This window comes from Macaca nemestrina, chromosome 2, assembly GCF_043159975.1.
Source record: "Macaca nemestrina isolate mMacNem1 chromosome 2, mMacNem.hap1, whole genome shotgun sequence".
NCBI lineage: Eukaryota > Metazoa > Chordata > Mammalia > Primates > Cercopithecidae > Macaca > Macaca nemestrina.
In genome coordinates, this window is record NC_092126.1 from 171490028 (window position 1) to 171510266 (window position 20239).

Genomic DNA, 20239 nt, shown 5'->3' on the forward strand with positions numbered 1-20239 from the left:
GCTAGCCCTGGACAAAATTGCCAGAAAATCTTTTTCAATTGTGGATTCAAGGCAATGAAATCTTTGTTTCCAGAATTCAGACTAAGTTATGGTACTAATGCCTGCAAATTAATATAGGGAACACAGGGAAAGGGAAGGAACTATATATTCTAACTTGATTTTATGCCTAGCAGTAGGAGATTTGTAAGTGCTTCCATTTTATTATTTTCTTTTGAGTTGCTTCTAAAAAGTCACCCTTTTTAGGGATCCTTAAAGAATGTTGTCTGAATCAAGAAATATTCTAGTTGTCGTTGCTGGATCTCTAGATGTGTGAAGGAGAAAATAGGAAACAAACAAACAAACAAACAAACAAAGTAATATGCTTTTTTTAAAAACGGCAAAAACAATTTCTCAACTGGCAACTATCTGATTTGAAAGACTGTCAAATTAGTGGACCTATTTAGAATTATCCTAATAAGCTATTCTACCTCCAAGGTAGGAATACATGATTATGGAGTAAAACATACACATAGAAAATATGTATTTATCTCAATGTTTATGTGTTGATGAAACCTTATGTTAGCTCTGCAAATATATTCACTGAGATAAAGAAAAGGGTTGGTGGAATTGCTAAGGTAATTCTGACAAAATATTTACTTCTACTTAGATCTTCTTAGGAATTTTTTTGAGAAATTAAAAATAACTTATTCTGCGTTATCCCAGAATGAAATTACACAAGTAAATTTAGTGAAGAGAGCATAATCTTTTAATAAATACATTTTTAAATCTTGAACTACTTTAATAAAAACTTTGCCCACATGTATCACAACAAATGTAAACTAATTTTTCTTGACTACTCAAGATCATCATTTTGTATATAAATTACAAAATAATAAAAAATGGACACAACCCCCAGGATTTTTATGGCATTTAGGGCAATTTGTTTTAAATTTAAAAACCCTGGCATACTATATTTTTGTCTGAATTTGCCTTTCCATTGTTGCTACTTTTTACTAGTGTCGTTATATAAATCTGTTTGTTTTCATTATACCTGTCCTTTAAACCCAATCCTAAATTAATAGTCCTAGGAGTATTCCTTTACTACAGGATAAATTTGATGAACTTGTTTGTTTGTTTGATTTTGGTTTCCTGAAGATATTTCATACATGTGGAGTAGATAAGAGAAAAGCCTAACATGATGTTTAAATTATTGTGGAAAATGGTGTAGTAAAAGCAGAAACAAACATGATAATGTAATTTCCTTTTAAATCAACAGATAGCAGCAATGAGGAAGGACTTTTTTTCACATACCTGGAACCTATTCGAGTTAGCAATTACATTAACTGGCATATTATATGCAATACTTACTGAAATAGAAGCCATTAAGTATATTTTTGCTGTGACTGAAGTAATAGTCTTTATAAAACTTGTTCAATTTATTCGTGTACTACGCATTTTCAAGGTAAAGAACCAGTCAATCATGCAGTTTCCAATTCCTACTGATTGTTTCATAAAACATAGAGTAAAATCAGTTTACTAGTTTTATGGTTACCATTTTCTGTTGGGTTAATGTTTATATTTTAAATTTTAGCTCCCTTTGACAAATTAAGTTTTATAACATTTCATATTATAAACATCCAAATTATATTAGGAATTCGTTGAGCATATGAAAGTATAGAAATACTCATCACAACTTTTCCTTTAAATAGACAGCACATGAGAAATTCTATATTAATGTAAGTATAAGTTAACCTCCAAGTAATGTTTATTTTTATAGAAACTTGGGGAATAAAAGATGGAAGTTAACAAAACAACCATGCAAACTATTTATAGGGAGAAAGAAAATAGCCTACATTTGTACAAATCAAGAAAAAAATACATATAGTATTATAGAAATATGGTTTCAAAAATAACCTTTGATTGTCTAGTAACATGTTTCTATAACAAATATTATGGGTAGTTATTTTCTGTGTGATTATTTCAATGACATGAAACTCACTCCTTCACAAATAAGTATATATATGAACGTAGATATACTCTATCTTTCCTATCTTTTTCACTATTCATACACAAGCAAGATACATACATATATAAGCACTGTGAGAAATACAGTTAAATAAAACATAGTTCGTATGGAGATAAAATTAATAGAATCTTTACATTTAGATCTTTCTTACACATGTAAGGAATAATTTAAAACATTTTTGCTACTGAGAGGCATAAATCAACTAGGTCAAAGAGTACACAACCAGTAGCCCGCTTTTTCAGTATTCTAAGGGACCATAAGTAGTGCTAGAGTGCAATTTACCTGAGGAAGGCAAGTCTAGTGTATTCCACTGATAAATTAATTCTTTCTGATAGGAAGGTGTACAGAGCCTAACAAATAGTTCAGATGAAGAAACTGATAAACCACCTAAGAAAAGTTTGTTGATATATTCAAAAAACTCTGAACTATGGTCTTATGTTAAATCACAGGCCCTTGGAATATGAAGATGAATTAGATATTGTCTCTTCCCCTGGAAAGCTTATTGTAGAAGAGAAATCACAAGTAATCTAGATATTGGAATGTTATATGGTAGGATAAGTACAAAACAGGAGTATGCACAGAATGAGAAAAGACTTCCTTTATTAGATGATACTTGAGCTGAATCTTGAAAGATGAGTATAAACCCTTTGGGGATTAGTGGCAGGTAGTTGCAGGGTAGAGTATGGAGGTTGTGGAACATAGATAGAAAAACAAAGGGATCAATGAACCCTGCAGAAGCTAGGGGACTGCACGATGGTAGCTTATAACCTGGAGACTTCAACCCTCAGCAAAGAAACACGGAGAAGAGAAGTTAATTTTGGGGTCTAACAGGCAGTATGGTTGTGATGGCTTCTCATCTGACCAGACCATCTAGTAGGAGGTGTTATAGGAGATTTAGCATGCAAAAATGGCAGTAATTTACTCATTTTATGACCTAAGCACAGAAGATTAATTGCATTGTTTTCCAAGAATTTAAACCAGTTGAAAATAGCATCCAATTCTCTATAAGGAAAATAAGTGAAGAATAAAGTCATAAATTTCACATAGGTACTCCCAAATTATTAGTTATAGGGAAATAGCTATAGTGATGAAGTTATAAAGATGCCACTAAAAAAACAACGAAGAACCTTGGCAGGTTATTGTAGTTATCTTTGAGAAATAATAATTTCTTATTATTAACTATTTTGATTAAACTAATCAACATATCATAAAATGATATTTGTGCAATTTATATTAATGGCAGTCCTGTTTAATTCAGCTCATAGCACCGAAGGTGCTGCAAATAATAGATAAAAGAGTGAGTCAACAGAAGACCTTTTGGTATGGAATACTAAAAGGATATGTCCAAGGCGAAGCAGACGTAATGACTATAATTGATCAGATTACAAGTTCTAAACAGATTAAACAGGTAAGAAAACCTTAAAAACTAAGAAAAGACTTCACTCAGCCCTCAGTTGCCCTCATCCATCATTTTTTTCTGTTCATATATGCAGATATCTTTGACTCCTGGTTTTCTAATTAATTTCTTTAAAAACTTAAACTAGGTTACATGTGAATTACTCAAATGCCTCCTTCTGAAATGACCTGTACCGTATTAGCGAGTTACAAGGCTAGTATAAAGCACCTTTCTGTCTTTGTGGAGGCTATCACGAAATCCATGTGCAGTGGTTAGCTTTCTCCCAATGCAAGCTCTAAGATCTGTCAGGCTATGGGCGTGTAAAATAGGAAGTACTGGAAGGTGAGAAGTGAAGGCAGGGTGGAGAAAACAGGGCTTCCTCATAATGCCCAAAAGCTTCTTTAATCTCTCTCTATCCTTCTTTTCTACACATTAAACAGTAAAGGAAATAAAAACAAGTGATTCAGCAAATAGAAAGAAGTAAAGAAAATAATAATTAAAATAGAGGGAAACCTAGTTTGATTTTGTCATTATGCAGATGAGAAAAAAGGAGGCCAAGAGAGGTTAAATGATTGTGCCCAAAGTTCCATAGTGAGTAAGCAGCAAAGGTAATTCTAAGGCCTAAATTCCAGATATTATTTTTACTTTCTAGATTGAGACAGATTAACACTGATATGTGCCCATGAGTTTGTCAGCTACATGGAATTCAATACTTACTTTACTTTTCAAGACGATTTAAAACATTTCAATGCTATATTTTATGTGCCCAAAAGTTTGTCATTGAGAAATTGAACATTCAATATGTGGTAGAACACAAAAAGTAGTATCTTCCTCTCTTCACCTCCTGCAACTTTAAAACTCTTTTCTTATGTTTTTTATTACCTTTCCTAACCACTGATATTTAGCACTTGAATTTGGAGATACACAGGAGAAAACATGAAAAGACTTGAGTCCCTAAAATATTGTTTTATTATCCCTAATTTCTACTTTGATTCACCTTGGCCAAAACTTCTAGTCTCTTAAGATTGAAAGCCATCCTGGAATCGCAAATTTGGGGGCTCTCATAAAGCTGCATGGGGAAGTACCTACCTATGTTCATAAAACATAGACTAAAATCAGTTTACTAGTTTTACGTCTACAATTTTCTGTTGGGCTAATGTTTGTATTTTAAATTTTAGCTCCTTTTGACAAATTAAATTTTATAACATTTCATATTACAAACATCCAAATTATATTAGGAATTAATACCATGCCTGCACTTTTCAGAATTATGACTCGCCTTCAGATGTCTCAAAATTGGGCTAGGTTATACCTCTTATCTTCTCTATCACTGTAGCTGAAGCAAAAAGTGCTGTAACACAAAATTCAATTCAAACCCCTGAAAACGTCTTCATCATACTTTTCTTAAAACTATTAACTTAGGTTTAAAGTCCATCAGTTGCAAATGTAAGGACATTTTGTAACAGTCTGTTTTTCCAATGGGGATAACATTTCTTTTGTTCCTTAGATATTATTAAAGCGAGTGATAAGGAATATGAAACATGCTACGAAAGAGCTAGGTAAGTAGCTCTCATCCCATTTAGCATGACCATCTCCTATCATCACCACTTCAGAAAATCAATGGTTTTCATAACTCGAGCTAATCTTTGAGGAAACTTACTCACTAATAATACTGAAGTAACTTCAACAATTAATGCAATCTTATTTTCTAGTTGAGATGGAAATAGTGTAATAGCTCTTCACACTTTCTCTCTCTGCTTCATACAACAATGAAGGCCTTTTGATTTCTCTTTAGACAAGTTGCCATGCTATGATTATGTATGCCATTATAGTCTTGTAAATTCCATATTTTTCCAAACCAGAAATACATGTACCTTCCTGAGTGACACAAGAAAAGAAGTTACGTTTTTCCTCTACTTGCTACAAGCTGCCATTTAAGGATTTAGGTCTTAAATGAGTTGAAATTAGACTATAATCCTGCAGAATCCTATTATATCTGCTGGGAGGCCCAGTGCCAAACATGGCAATAGCCTATTCTCTGAGTCATGCCAAGTCATGCTCCTGGCACAGGACAAATCTTGAGAGTGGCACAGTCACAACCCTACAGTATAATGTTCATGTATAGGAGGACAAGAAAATTGTATACCATGTGGTGAGCTACAAAAGGACACAGCAAACCTGGAGATGAGGTCATTTGAGAGATCTTCTATGACAGATAGTTACCAAGCCAGATAAGAGGTTATGATCAAGGAAAAGCCCAAATGTAGACTCTAAGATGAAGTTTTCAGAGACTTCAGGAATCTAGATGAAATGGGCAGAAGAGCATAGATGTATGAGTCATCTAGATGCACTGGCAGGTTGAGTGGACAATGGCCTAAGATGAGTGAAAGGAAGTAATCAGAAGCCGTATTTAATCACATAATCTGTAGTTAAAAATTCGGATTCATACAGATTAAGAAAATGAGTCATGAAGTCCAGACATATAGGCCTAAGCAGCTTCCCAGTGTCCACTGCAGGTGCAGGTAGAAAAGTATACCTGTTAATGCTAGAAACGAGGCTACGCATCCTTCTCCATGGACTTAGGCACAAGTATGAGTGCTGCCAAGAAAACTTCCAGCAGAACTCTGGCACTACTAGTGAATTATGATTGATCATAATGGCCCCTTCAGGAAGAGATATATTTCTCTATGTTCCCACGGTATTCCATGGGTTTAGAGCAGAAACATTAGCTTATTGTCCACACAAAACATTTAAAATAATGTTCTTATTTAATCTAAAAATAGTTTGTTATTTTTTAGGCTACTTAGAGTATGATCACCCAGAAATTGCTGTCACTGTGAAAACAAAGGAGGAAATTAATGTTATGCTCAATATGGCTAGAGAAATTCTTAAGGCTTTCGGCTTGAAAGGAATTATTCATAAAATTGAAAGTGCTCAAATTAGTAAGGTAAGGCAAAATATTTTCAAAGCAAATATATTTACTTCATATGTAATCATTCATGACCTTGACCTTCAAGGTTACATTTGACTTCTAATACAGGCCATTTCTAAGACAGGAAAATCTCACTTAAAATAATTGTCTAAAGACAAACTCCTACGATAGACAGCTTCCTTTCTGCAGCCCAGGTGGTTAGCCTCTCTTTTTATTTTTGCTACAGTAACAGACTACCTCTTTCTCTGCTTTGCTGCCAAACCAAAAGTCTGATGAATCTATTCTTCATCCTAGATTACAGTGGGTATTATTATGTTTGGGGAATTATCTGTGACACTGAAATAACATTTTTCGTGTAAAACATGATTTGTGAGAACACTCAATTGTAGGGTTAGTGTTGACTATATTTCTTTTCTAAGTTACATAAATAGTACTATGACATATAAAGGATAGAAAGAATCCCAATTCATTCTGTAAGTACAAACTTGACACCAAAATTGGATATAACATAAGAAAAAAAGCATAAAGCTGTTATACTTGTAAATATACATTCAAAATTTGTTGGCATGATAGCAGTGAACTGAATTGGGTAGCATATTAAATGTGTAATATACTTTATCTTGGTAGGTTTTATCTCCCCAAACAACTGTGCAACTCACATATTAAAAGATGAAGAAGAAAAACCATTTGATAAAATTTAACCCTCATTAAGAATGTTAATAAAAATCTTAGAAGACTAATAGTAGAAGGAACTTCCTTAACTTGATAAATAGGATCTATTAAAATTTTGTATCAAACTTTGTGTTAGATAGCAAAACATTAAGAGCATTCTTATTAAAGTTAGGAACAAAAGAAGAATGACAAGTGACATTCCAAGCATTGAATAACTATGCTGGAGGTCTTATCCAAGTCAAGAAAAAAAGAAAAAAATTGAGAGATGAAAATTTTGGAAAGAGGAGAAAACTGCTATTATTTGTTGACTGATTAATTTAAAATCTTAAGGAATTAACTTAAAAGCAATAGGATTAATAAAATAATTCAGTAGTGTCCGGAAATAAGAGTAATATATAAAATTATTCTCCAATGGAAACATTTAGAAAAATATTATTATATTTACAATTACAATTAGAAACTCTAAATTCTTATCTATGAACCTAACATAAAATACATAACACCTATGTGGCAAGAACCAAAAAATTCTGTAGAGTAGAGATTAACAGTCATTTTCTATAAAGGAAAACATAGTAAATATTTTATATTATGTGGGCTGTATGGTTCCTACTACTGCTACTAAATTCTGCAATTGTAATACCAAAACAACTACACACAACATGTAAATAAATAGGCATGGCTGTGTTCCCCCGCCAAAAAAAAAAAAAATCCTGTTTACGAAAGCAGGTATTAAGCAGGAGCAGGCCTACAGGCAGTAGTTGCAACCCATATTGTAGAGAATCAATATCTAAGGCATGAATCATCCATAAAATAATCAGTTAATTTAATAAAACTTAATTAAAATTCACACCATGTTAGGGAGCTTAAGGATTTTCCTTGTACAATTTATTGCTCAGAAAGTAGTTTTTAACAAAACAGTAAGAATTGAGAGAATTCTAGGAAGAAAACAGAGTTGGAAGTTTCAGAAATCTGTCTCTCCTTTTAGACAACAATTGCACTGGCAAAAACTGTCTGATGTAACTATTTTGGAAATCTGAATTCTATGAAGGTTTGCAACTTTCAGGGGAAGGCTTGGATGATAAATTTTGGTTAATTTCTGTCATATTTATCTCTTAGCACAGTAATAGCTACTTCTCACCCCTCAGCACCATGGCAGGCAGCTATGCGTGTGTCCTTGGAGCAACTTACAGCTTGCAAGAGCCAGATTGGCAACAAAAGACTCTGTTCTCTAAATATCTTGCATCTGTACTCTGATGATTGATTACTGCTTCTAATCAGAGGAAAAGGCAAAGAGGTGGAAACCATTGTGGTTGCACCTCCTCACATTATTGTAATCCCTCCCACTCTGGCTAAAGTGACTTCCAAAGGATTTAAAAGGCCAACACTCCCCATTTCAGGGAAAAGATCAGCAGAAGATTCCCACCGGCCCCCAATGCCATTGCAAGCACCTGCAGTCCTCCCTACAGAAGTATTGCACAGTCTTTCCAAAACCTGAACACTGTTTGGGGAGCTGCTGGGAATTTATGAAGCTGCTTTGCTCCAGATTAGGATCATAAGGTGTGCACCCCCCACTCCCTATCTATCCACTGTGAGCCAAACTGCTGCACCATTGCACCATCTTGACACCAGAGCCATTTGTGGAGTGTACCCTGCTCATGGGACCAGTTGCTATTGCACCCCTCCAGCCCTGGAGCTGTCTCTTCATTCCACCAAGGCCACATGAATGACTGAATGCCACAAACGCAGTTGCGTGAAACTGGGGCCTAGGATCAGCTGTGGCTCTGGTCCCGCACAGAAGGAAAACCAACCCCCACCACCCGTAATTCCAGCCAGAGAAACAGTCTTGCAGCCCCATTCAGGGCAAAACCTCTGTTGAAATGGCCTAACCACTGTGTCTCTCCTGCAACCAGGAGAGGCCCCCAAGCCAGCAAGTAGATAACACACCCCCAGGCTGGCAGAGCAACTACAAGTGATCCAGCCCCCAAGTTAGTTGGCATGTCATGTACATGCATGTGCCCCCAACTTGAGAGGCAGTCTGGCAAGTTTATACCTGGCAAAGTCATGGCACTACCACCACACACTCTCATAGCTTAGGCCACTGAAACACTTGCAAAATGCACTAGTATGGATTCCAGTTGGAGCAAAGTACATGGAGACTACACTACTGCATCCATCTAGATCCAAAGCCAATGCCTTATACCCAACCAACACCCCAAGACCTACTCATGCCAATGAGTCTTTCCCTACAAAACCTATTTCATAAAATTCAAAGAGGCAATTGTTCTGCCAGATGCATAGAAATTAGTGTAGTGACACATCAAACATGAAAAAGCAAGGAAATATGATACTTCCAGGGGAGCACAATAACTCTGTAGTAACAGATATGCAAAATACCAGAAAGAATTTTAAAATAATCATGTTAAGAAAACAGTAGGATACAAGAGAATACAGATGGACAATACACCAAATCAGAAAAACAATTCATGATTCAAGTGAGAAGTTTAACAAAGAACAAAACAGAAATTCTAGAGCTGAGGAATTCAATTAATGAAATAAAAAAGTACAATTGAGAGTTTCAGCAAAGACTAAACCAAGCAGAAAAAATAATTTCTGAACTTGAAGACAGGTCTTCTGAAATAACTCAGGCAGACCATAAAGAAAGAAAAAAACAAAAACAAAGAAAGAAGAGACATAATAAAAGGTAGACACCACCCAATTGTCCATTAATAGATGAATGGATGAGCAAAATGTGGTATATACATACAATGGAATTTTATTTAACCTTAAAAAGATAAATCCTGATACATACTACAATATAGATGAATCTTGATGACTTGTGCTAATTGAAACAAGCCAGTCACAAAAAGACAAATACTATGTGATTCCATTTATATAAGGTGTTCAGAGAATGAAAAGATAGAGAAATAGTGGAATGGTATTGTCAGGGGCTGGGAAAGTTGAAATGGGGAATTATTGTTTAATGGGTATAAAGTTTCAGTTGTGCAAGATGAAAAGAATTCTGGAGATGGATGGTGGTGATGGTTAAGCAACAGTATGAATGTACTTAATACCACTGAAAATGAAGGGAGCCTTAGTCATTTAAAATAATTAAAATAATAAATTTTTATGTTATGTGTATTTTACCACAGTAAAAAAAATTGGGAAAAAAAACAGTGAGAGGGATGTTTGCTCTACTAAATATTATGACATGCTATAAATCCATAATAACCAAATAGTGAAAAATTAGAACAGAATAAAAAAATTCAAGGAAACAGACTTGAGTCCAATAGCAAACATAAATACACATGGTAGTCTAATATATAATATTAAGTGACATTGCATATTAGGAAGAAATGATAGATTATTCAACAAATAATTCTGAGATATTTGAAATTCATATGAAAAATATAACATTAGATCCATACCTCACACCATATAGAAAGAAAAACTTCCAGATGCAATAATGAGTTAAAATTGCCAAACTCCTCCAAAAAAGCAAAGAAGGAATACTTCCAAGCCATTTTATGAGGCTATCATTATTCTGCTATCAAAGCCAGATAAGGGCACTGCAAGAAAATTATAGACCAATATTTCTGATGAACATACATGCAAATATTCTTAACAAAATATTAACAAGGACCTCTTCAAGGAGAACTACAAACCACTGCTCAACGAAATAAAAGATGACATAAACAAAATGGAAGAACATTGCATGCTCATGGATAGAACGAATCAATATCATGAAAATGGCCACACTGCCCAAGGTAATTAATAGATTCAATGCCATCCCCATCAAGCTGCCAATGAGTTTCTTCACAGAATTGGAAAAAACTACTGTAAAGTCCATATGGAACTAAAAAAGAGCCCGCATTGCTAAGACAATCCTAAGCCAAAATAACAAAGCTGGAGGCATCACTCTACCTGACTTCAAACTATACCACAAGGCTATAATAACCAAAACAGCATGGTACTGGTACCAAAACAGAGAGATAGACCAATGGAACAGAACAGAGGCCTCAGAAATAACACTACACATGTACAACCATCTGATCTTTGACAAATCTGACAAAAACAAGAAATGGAGAAAGGATTCCCTATTTAATAAATGGTTTTGGGAAAACTGGCTAGCCATACGTAGAAAGCTGAAACTGGATCCCTTCCTTACACCTTATACAAAAATTAATTCAAGATGGCTTAAAGACTTAAATGTTAGACCTAAAACCATACAAACCTTAGAAGAAAACCTAGGCAATACCATACGGGACATAGGCATGGGCGAGGACTTCATGACTAAAACACCAAAAGCAATGGCAACAAAAGCCAAAATAGACAGATGAGATCTAATTAAACTAAAGAGCTTCTGCACAGCAAAAGAAACTACCATCAGAGTGAACAAGCAACCTACAGAATGGAAGAAAATTTTTGCAATCTACCCATCTGACAAAGGGCTAATCTCCAGAATCTACAAAGAACTCAAACAAATTTATACAAGAAAAAACAAAGAACTCCATCAAAAAGTGGGCAAAGGATATGAACAGACACTTCTCAAAAGAAGACATTTATGCAGGCAACAGATACATGAAAAAATGCTCATCATCACTGGTCATCAGAGAAATGCAAATCAAAACCACAATGAGATACCATCTCACACCAGTTACAATGACCATAATTAAAAAGTCAGGAAACAACAGATGCTAGAGAGGATGTGGAGAAACAGCAACACTTTTACACTGTTGGTGGGAGTGTAAACTAGCTCAACCATTGTGGAAGACAGTGTGGTGATTCCTTAGGGATCTAGAATTAGAAATATCATTTGACCCAGCAATCCCATTACTGGGTATATACCCAAAGGAGTATAAATTATGCTACTATAAAGACACATGCACACGTATGTGTATTGCAGCATTATTCACAATAGCAAAGACTTGGAACCAACCCACATTTCCATCAGTGATAGACTGGATTAAGAAAATATGGCACATATACACCATGGAATACTATGCAGCCATAAAAAAGATGTTCGTGTCCTTTGCAGGGATATGGATGAAGCTGGAAACCATCATTCTCAGCAAACTATCACAAGGACAGAAAACCTAACACCGCTTGTTCTCACTCATAGGTGGGAATTGAACAATGAGATCACTTGGACGCAGGGCAAGGAACATCACACACCAGGGCCTGTCGTGGGGTGGGGGATTGGGGGAGGGATAGCATTAGGAGAAATACCTAATGTAAATGATAAGTTAATGGGTGCAGCAAACCAGCGTGGCACATGTATACCTATGTAACAAAACTGCACATTGTGCACATGTAACCTAGAACTTAAAGTATAATAATAAAAGAAAATTAAAACTTTAAAAATGCATACCTTTGAACCAGTAATTACACCTGTAGGAATCTACAGTTATTCAAGAATAAGCAAATATATGTGTTCAAACATATATTATAAACAGTCTATATGTCCATCAAGTTGGAGATGGTTATATAAACTGTAGTATGGCCATGCAAGTGTGGTATAGCCATGCAAGCACAACATGTATGTAAATATATGCTTACATGTAATGTAAATAAACATGTAAATAGATATGGAAACATATATGTAAACATAAATAATATTATATGTAAATAAACAAGAATTTTAAATATCTATACATACTGATACAAAAAATTCACCAAGATACACTATTAGTAGGAAAAAATAGCCTGTAAAATTATAAGATTATATATATATAAGATGGTCATTTTAGATTTTTTAAAATTTCTGTAGATACATATATCTATGTAATACATTTAACAAATATATACAAAACTTTTCATATTGCCCCACGTGGAAGAAGAAATGAGAAGGAAAGAAGGGAAATGAAGGGTGCCTTAGCTATTTATTTTATTTATATTTTCATCGTGCTTGAAACTTTTACTTGAAAGTGTTCTTATATATGACTTATATAATTAGTAAACTAATTTTTAAAAAAAATTCTGACTGGTTTCTCAAGTCCTCCGGTTGCCACAAGTTTTTTTGAAAGCAACCAGAATAGAATCCTGAAGACACAGTCTTGCTTGATCTTCTATTGGTTACATCATTAACACACAAAGCCTGTGTGCCTTGTACAAATTGAAACAAACTCACCACATTCAATGAACTCACCACATTCAATGAAGGTTATTTTTAGTTTAACGCTTATTATACAGAGTAATGGTCCAGTCTGTAATTTCATTTGACCATGGTGAGAAGACCTGTGAAAAGCAGTATCTCCACTGAAGAAGAAACATAAACACCAGATAAAAACTTACACAAGTTCATGGTAAAATAACAGAAGGGAGAATAGTGAAGGATTAAAATAAATCTTTACCCACTTGATTCTCACAGCAACCTATGATGTGGGATACTATTGTTGTTGAGAGAAAAAAACAGAAGCACAGAGAGATTAAATAACTTGCACCAAGGTCAGATAGCTAGTAAGTATGGAGACGTTATTTTAATCCAGGCATTCTGATCCCAGAACCCAGGCTCTTAAACATAACACTATAAAAAGCCCAAAATAGAAAGAGATGTGTGTAGCCTTTTGAGCTTAGAAAGCAGAGTCAATATACCTGATTATTCTGCAAGATAAACTTTGCAGAAAATAGAAACAATGAACAGAAGCAATGCCATTTAGAATGCCTTATATAACAATGCTAGGTTGAAGTTAGCATTTTTTCTGTATGAATAATCAATGGATCCAGCATAATTTATGAAAAAGACCATCCTACTGCATTGCACTGTGCCTTTGTCATTATTTAAGCGACTATGTAGGTGTGGATAAGTTTCTGGACTCTTTTTCTGTTCCACTGTATTATTTAACTATCATTAAACCAAATCATATTGTCTTGATTACTGAAACTTGTTAAGTTTTCACATATGATTGTGTGTGTCTTCCAGCTTTGTTATTTTCTTCAAGACTATTTTGACTAGTTTTGACATTTTGCATTTTCAAATAAATTTTAAAGGCAACTTGGAAATTTCTACTAGGTTGGCCTACTGAAATTTCCATTGAGATTCCATTAATCTTGTATATCAATCTAGAGAGAATTGATAACTTTGTGATATTGACTTGATCTACTCACATGATATATCTTCACTTAATTAGGTTTTAATTTTGTTTTAATTGTTTTTGTTTTTTTTTTTCTGTCTAGAGTTCTTATACCATTAAATTCATAAATCTGAACCTTTGTCTTATACCATACACAAAAAATCAATTCCAGATAAATTATATACATAACTGTTAAAGGTAAAACAATAAACTTCTAGAAGGTAACATAAGAGAATTTTCATGATATTGGCATAGGCAAAGATTTCTTAAATAGAATACCAAATTGGATTTAAATAACATTAAAATTAAGAATTTTTCTTCATTAAAAAATTAAGAGAGCTAAAAGACAGTCCACAAAAAGGTAGAGGATACTTGCAAGACAAATATTTCCAATGAAGAACTCATATCCAGAATATACAAATCAATAAGAACAAAACAGAAAGTTCATTTTTTAATGTGCAAAAGATTTGAAAGTGCACTGTGCAGTGGAAGCTATTTAAATGGCTAATACACATAAGAAAAGGTGCTAAATATCATTGTCGTAAGCTTGATGCAAATTAAAACCCAAATGAAATACCAATACACAACCACCAGCATACCATTTTTTTTAAACTGACAATACCAAGTGTAGACAACAGTGTGGAACAACTGGAACATTAGAGTAGAAGTGTAAACTGATGTAAGTGCTTTGAAAAAATATTTGGCAGTACCTATTAAAATTGAACATATGCATACTTTATGACCCAGCAATCAGATTAGATAACCATAAACTTAACAGAAATATGTACACCTGTACACTATATTCGTAGCAGCGTTACTCATAGAAACCCCAACTGAAGCAATCTAAATGTCAATCAACAGTAGATAAATAAAGCTGTGGTATCCATACAACCTAATACTATACAACAATGAAAATAAAGTGAATAAATTTTTGCTTTCTGCAGCGCCATAGATGAATCTCAGAAACATAATGTTGAGCAAATGAAATCAGACACAAGTACATTCTTTCATTTCATGTCAATAAAGCCGAAAACCCCAGAGAAAGCTAAACAACGATGATAGAAGTATAGAGGTTATCTTTGGATAGAAGTAATGATTAGAGGAGAACATAAAGGAGGATTCTAGGGTGAAGCAAATGTTTTATTAATCTAGGTGTTGGTTACACAGATGTTTTTACTTTGTAATATTCTTTGAGTGAACATTTACGACTTTTACACTTTTTTTCACATCTGCTATACTTCAGTAAAATGGTTTACTTTAAGAGAAGCTTATCTGTGACTTCACAATAATGATCATAGGGAAAACTACCTAACAGGTACTATACTTATCACTAGGGTAACAAAATAATCTGTAAACAAAACCCCCATGACATGCAATTTACCCATGTAACAAATCTGCACGTGTCATCTGAACCTAAAATAAAAGTTGGAAAGAAATAAAAATGATACAGAAAGATAGAATCATGATATAAGGAGAGGCTGGAAATGTTCATGGAAGAAGAAAAATGTCAAATGATCAAGAATAGGAAATAGTACAAAGACCTATCTGCCTTAAACATTCTGAGAACAGCAGTTTGGCTCATCCCTTTTCTTAAATTTTATGGTTTTAGTTAATCATGGCCAAAAAGAAAGAGATGCTTGAGTCTAAATCTATTATCAGACCTCTTACTGTTGAAGAAGTCCTATATCATATTCAGTGGCTAGATAAAAACCAAGACCATATAAACTTCATTAAGGTAACATTTTTATTTCCTATTAATAATATTTTTAATGTACTAACAAATAATATCTTTAAAAATAAGAATTTAACCATGATACTGTCTAGTTTAATATTCTCTAAATGTTCCTTATTGCCAATAGGATAAAATCAAAATCGTTTTGAATAATATGCAAAATCTTTCTACAATCTGTTTCCTGCCTACTTCTCCACCTTCGTCTTCTGTTTTCCATTGTCACATACCCTCTATTCTCTATTTATACTGAACCAATCATGGTGTTCCATGCACATTACATGTTTTTCTAATTCCGTTCATCTGTGGGTGCTATTTACTTTTCTTAAAATGCCGTTGTATTTCACTTTTTTTTTTTTTCAAACTTTTCCTGCTTATTTCTTTTCTGGAAACATCCCCACCAGAGTACTCAGAGAAGTAGGCTTTGGGGCCAAATGCCCCACCAATAGAAGACCATCCTGTGAACTATATTGTTTTCAGAGGACCAATATTGCTGCCATTGTACCCAATGTGTACCTTTATTATAGCATTAAGTACATTACATTACAATTATCTTTAGGCCTCTCTCCTACTACATTTTTTATCTCATCTATCTTTTGAATACCCAGCCCCTAGCACTTTGCATAATGCATATTGGATGCTCAGTTAAGTGCTTGTGGAATGAACAAATAAATGGATCTAACTTGTTCTAATGTTCTTTTACATATATCTATTCAATGTCAAAAGACCAATTAAATTTTTCTACCTGATTAAAACATTTTGAATAAATGAATATTTTATTTACCTGATCAGTTGTTTAGAGCAGGAGTATGTATGACATATGCATGCCATTAGCCTACATCTGTTCCCATAACTTTTCATCCAGATGAAAGATTTTTATCCCCTAATTACATTCTCATTCCTAAAGTATTTCTTTTCTAATCCATGTATAAATACCCTATCTAAAATTGCATATATTCATAAAGATCCACCTTCCTCTTTACTCTTCATAATTTCTATTTTCTCTTACAAACTTATTACTAATATATTTCAGATATTATCAAATGATAGTAATTTTTTAAATGTAAAAACTTTTTTAAAAAATGCAAATTTTAGGCCAGGTGCGGTGGCTCACGCCTGTAATCCAAGCACTTTGGGAGGCCGATGTGGGCGGAAAACCTGAGGTCAGGGGTCTGAGACCAGTGTGGCCAATGTGGTGAAACCCCGTATCTACTAAAAATGCAAAAATTAGCTGGGCATGGTCGTGGGCACCTGTAATCCCAGCTACTCAGGAGGCTGAGGTAGGATAATTGGTTCAAGCAATTCTCCTTGCCTGGAACCCAGGAGAGGGAGGTTGCAGTGAGCCGAGATCGTGCCACTGTACTCCAGTATGGGTGACAGAGCGAGACTCCATCTCAAAAATAACAATAATAATAAAAAAATGCAAATTTTAACATTCCCAACCACTCCTAAAATGTTGTTTATAGCTTATATATTTGGTGGTATCTTTTAGGAAAAAGCCAAAGTTGTAACATTTGATTGTGGAAATGGTATATTTGAAGAAGGTGATGAGCCCCAAGGAATCTATATCATTATTTCAGGCATGGTAAAGGTAAGACAGAGGTTTTTGTTTAGTTTTGTTTTTTGTTTTGAGACAGAGTTTCTCTCTTGTTGCCCAAGCTGGAGTGCAATGGCATGATCTTGGCTTACTGCAGCCTCTACCTCCTGCCTCAGCCTCTGAAGTAGCTGGGACTACAGGCATGCACAACCACACCCTGCTAATTTTTTGTATTTTTAGTAGAAATGGGGTTTCACCACGTTAGCCAGGCTGATCTCGAACTCCTGACCTCAGATGATCTGCCCGCCTCAGCCTCCCAAAGTACTGGGATTACAGGTGTGAGCCACCGCGCCTGACTGGGCAGAATTATTTATAAATGCACTTGTGATCATAAGTTTTTAAAGAAAACTTTATGAAATTGATAATTAGTAGCTTTCCAGGTTAAGAACTGCACAGTTTCTTTTTTAGGACAATGACTACCATCTAATGATAAATTTTCATGTACAGACACAATGGATAACACTATTCATCATTTTAAAGACATACTTTCTCACAAATAACAGGAAACTTTCAAAATAATTCTTTTATGATGGAAAATTATGATATAAATTGTTATTCAACTTTGTTGATCTGAGTTAGAGATTTAGCCATTCTAAATGGCTATAGATTAACTGAGTAGGAGGAATCAGAAAGATCAGAGTATTTAAGAATGCTTTGTGTCTAAATCATTGCTAATTTAATAATTTTACTTAAAAAGAAATAAAATATTTATTCTCAAGACAATATGTAAATATTAGAATTGTTCAAACCAAAGTGGAAAAAGCCATAAATTAGTTTTGGTGATACAAGTTAACTGGCATATGTATTTTTCTCTTTCTTTGTTCCTGAACAGCTTGAAAGATCAAAGCCAGGTTTGGGGATTGATCAAATGGTGGAGTCAAAGGAGAAAGATTTTCTGATAATTGACACAGACTATATGCTCAGTGGAGAAATAATAGGAGAGATAAACTGCTTAACTAATGAACCTATGAAATATTCTGCCACCTGCGAAACTGTAGTAGAGGTCAGAAAAACTTCATCTGTGACTTTTGTTGTGTTTTGTTAAATATCTAATACCAGATTTAAGGTTATTTTAGTATTTAGTCTGTTTACAGTGTAGTTGATAATTTATTTTTAAAAACTAGGAATAATAAAGGAACAAAACTTGTTGAATTAAAAAGCCCTGGCAAAATAGCTTATGAATGTTAACCATAAAGAAAGAAGAATTTATCCAGAAAAACCGGCTACATAAGCTCTTTCATGGGGAAATTGGCTGGCATATGTTAATTGTCAATACCACAATTTGAAAGAGGAGAAAGGAGATAAAGACGGGGCTGGAATCTATTAATATAAAAGTTGGGCAAACTATATGGAAGTTTCCCTACACATGATTGAGAAAAACATCCTCACAGTACCAAGGGCTCCCACTGGCTTAATTTGAACTCAAAAAGAATAATGACTGTAAATAATTAAACTCCATAAATATGTGAAAATCCATACATTGATAATGATGCTAATTTTTTAAATTTTTACTGAGGTTGCTAGGATATCATTTTATTACTCTGAAAATGGATTTTTTAAGAGAAAAAAGTAAACATTTATCTTGCCTTTCTTCTATGAACTCTTTCAAAGTAGCTTTTTAAATGAGGAAAAATTTTACGTAGAATTTCAACTAATAAACACAGAATGAGAGAATCAGAAAATCTCCATTGTGACATCGCTAATAATAGATCTAGGAAACAACCTTCAGTTGATGCTAAAACTACTGAGTGAATGTTAATAGAAAACTTTGTAATGAAGGAAATACTACCTAAGGACATTGGTCAATATTAGTGTCACTAAATGGGACAACTAGGCATAATGTACCTTGTGATGTGACGCAGCGGAAGTGTTAGCACCACTCACGAAGTCTCACAAAAGAAAAAATCTGAAGTTCTTCAAGTCTGTAGACTGAATCAGTTTACAGAAAATACAGGAAGGAGAGAAACCAGTTCATTGACACCAAGAGGGAATAATCACTACATTTAGAATGTGGAAGAGTCTGCAGACAAATAACCTGATTTCTTTAACAAATCAATGGCATAAAAAGTGAATGGAGTAGCAGTTATGGTGGTTCATGCCTGTAATCCCAAAACTTTGGGAGACTGAGGCAGGAGGATTGCTTGAGGCCAGGAGTTTGAGACTGTCCTACAACATATCCGCAAAAAATTAAAAAAAAATTAGCCAGGCACGGTGACACATGCCTGTAGTTCCAGCTACTTGGGAGGCTGAGGAGGGAGGATTGCTTGAGCCCAGGAACCCAAGGTTCCAGTCAGCCATGATTGCACCACTGCACTCCAGAGCGGTAACAGAGCCAGACTCTGTCTCTGTTTAAAAAAAAAAAAAAAAAAAAAAAAAAGTGTGTAGTGGTAGAGGGGAAGAAGGCAAAGGAAAGTTATTAAAAATGGACTCAAGAGATATAATAACCAAATAAATACAATTGCTCTAATTTGAACAAACCAATTATAAAGAGGCCTATTTGAGATAATTTAGGACATTTTAATGTGAACAGAATACTAAATGATATTTTTATTGTTGGCATATAATCACATATGTTATATACTTAAAATATCTCTATCATTAAAATGTTTGAAAATAAAATTATATATTTAGGATACCAGGAATTTGCATAAAAACCCTCTAGCCTTCTGCTTTGGGCTATAATGAAGCTACATGTAACAGAGCAGCACATCCTCTATTAAAAAACAACCTAAAACTTAATAAAATATATGAGGCAAACGTGATTTTTTTTCTATTTAAATTTTTTTTTGAAAATTATTTTCTTTTAATCCTTTTATTTTAGGTTCAGGGGTACATGTG

The 20239-nt window shown here is 34.1% G+C and overlaps 1 protein-coding gene across 10 annotated transcripts in view; it reads left to right on the forward strand.

The window, feature by feature from the left end:
• Window positions 1-20239, forward strand: part of LOC105470402 (solute carrier family 9 member C1) — a 134916-nt gene that overhangs the window by 80767 nt on the left and 33910 nt on the right. For 9 of the 10 annotated variants that reach the window (XM_011722371.3, XM_071092430.1, XM_011722372.3 and 6 more), the window contains 7 exons: window positions 1256-1441; window positions 3264-3413; window positions 4909-4960; window positions 6200-6348; window positions 15685-15810; window positions 17297-17395; window positions 18234-18404. In XM_011722371.3, the coding sequence (XP_011720673.2) occupies window positions 1256-1441; window positions 3264-3413; window positions 4909-4960; window positions 6200-6348; window positions 15685-15810; window positions 17297-17395; window positions 18234-18404 (933 nt within the window). The remainder of the gene's footprint in view (window positions 1-1255; window positions 1442-3263; window positions 3414-4908; window positions 4961-6199; window positions 6349-15684; window positions 15811-17296; window positions 17396-18233; window positions 18405-20239) is intronic. The other variant, XM_024789316.2, reaches the window with a different exon arrangement.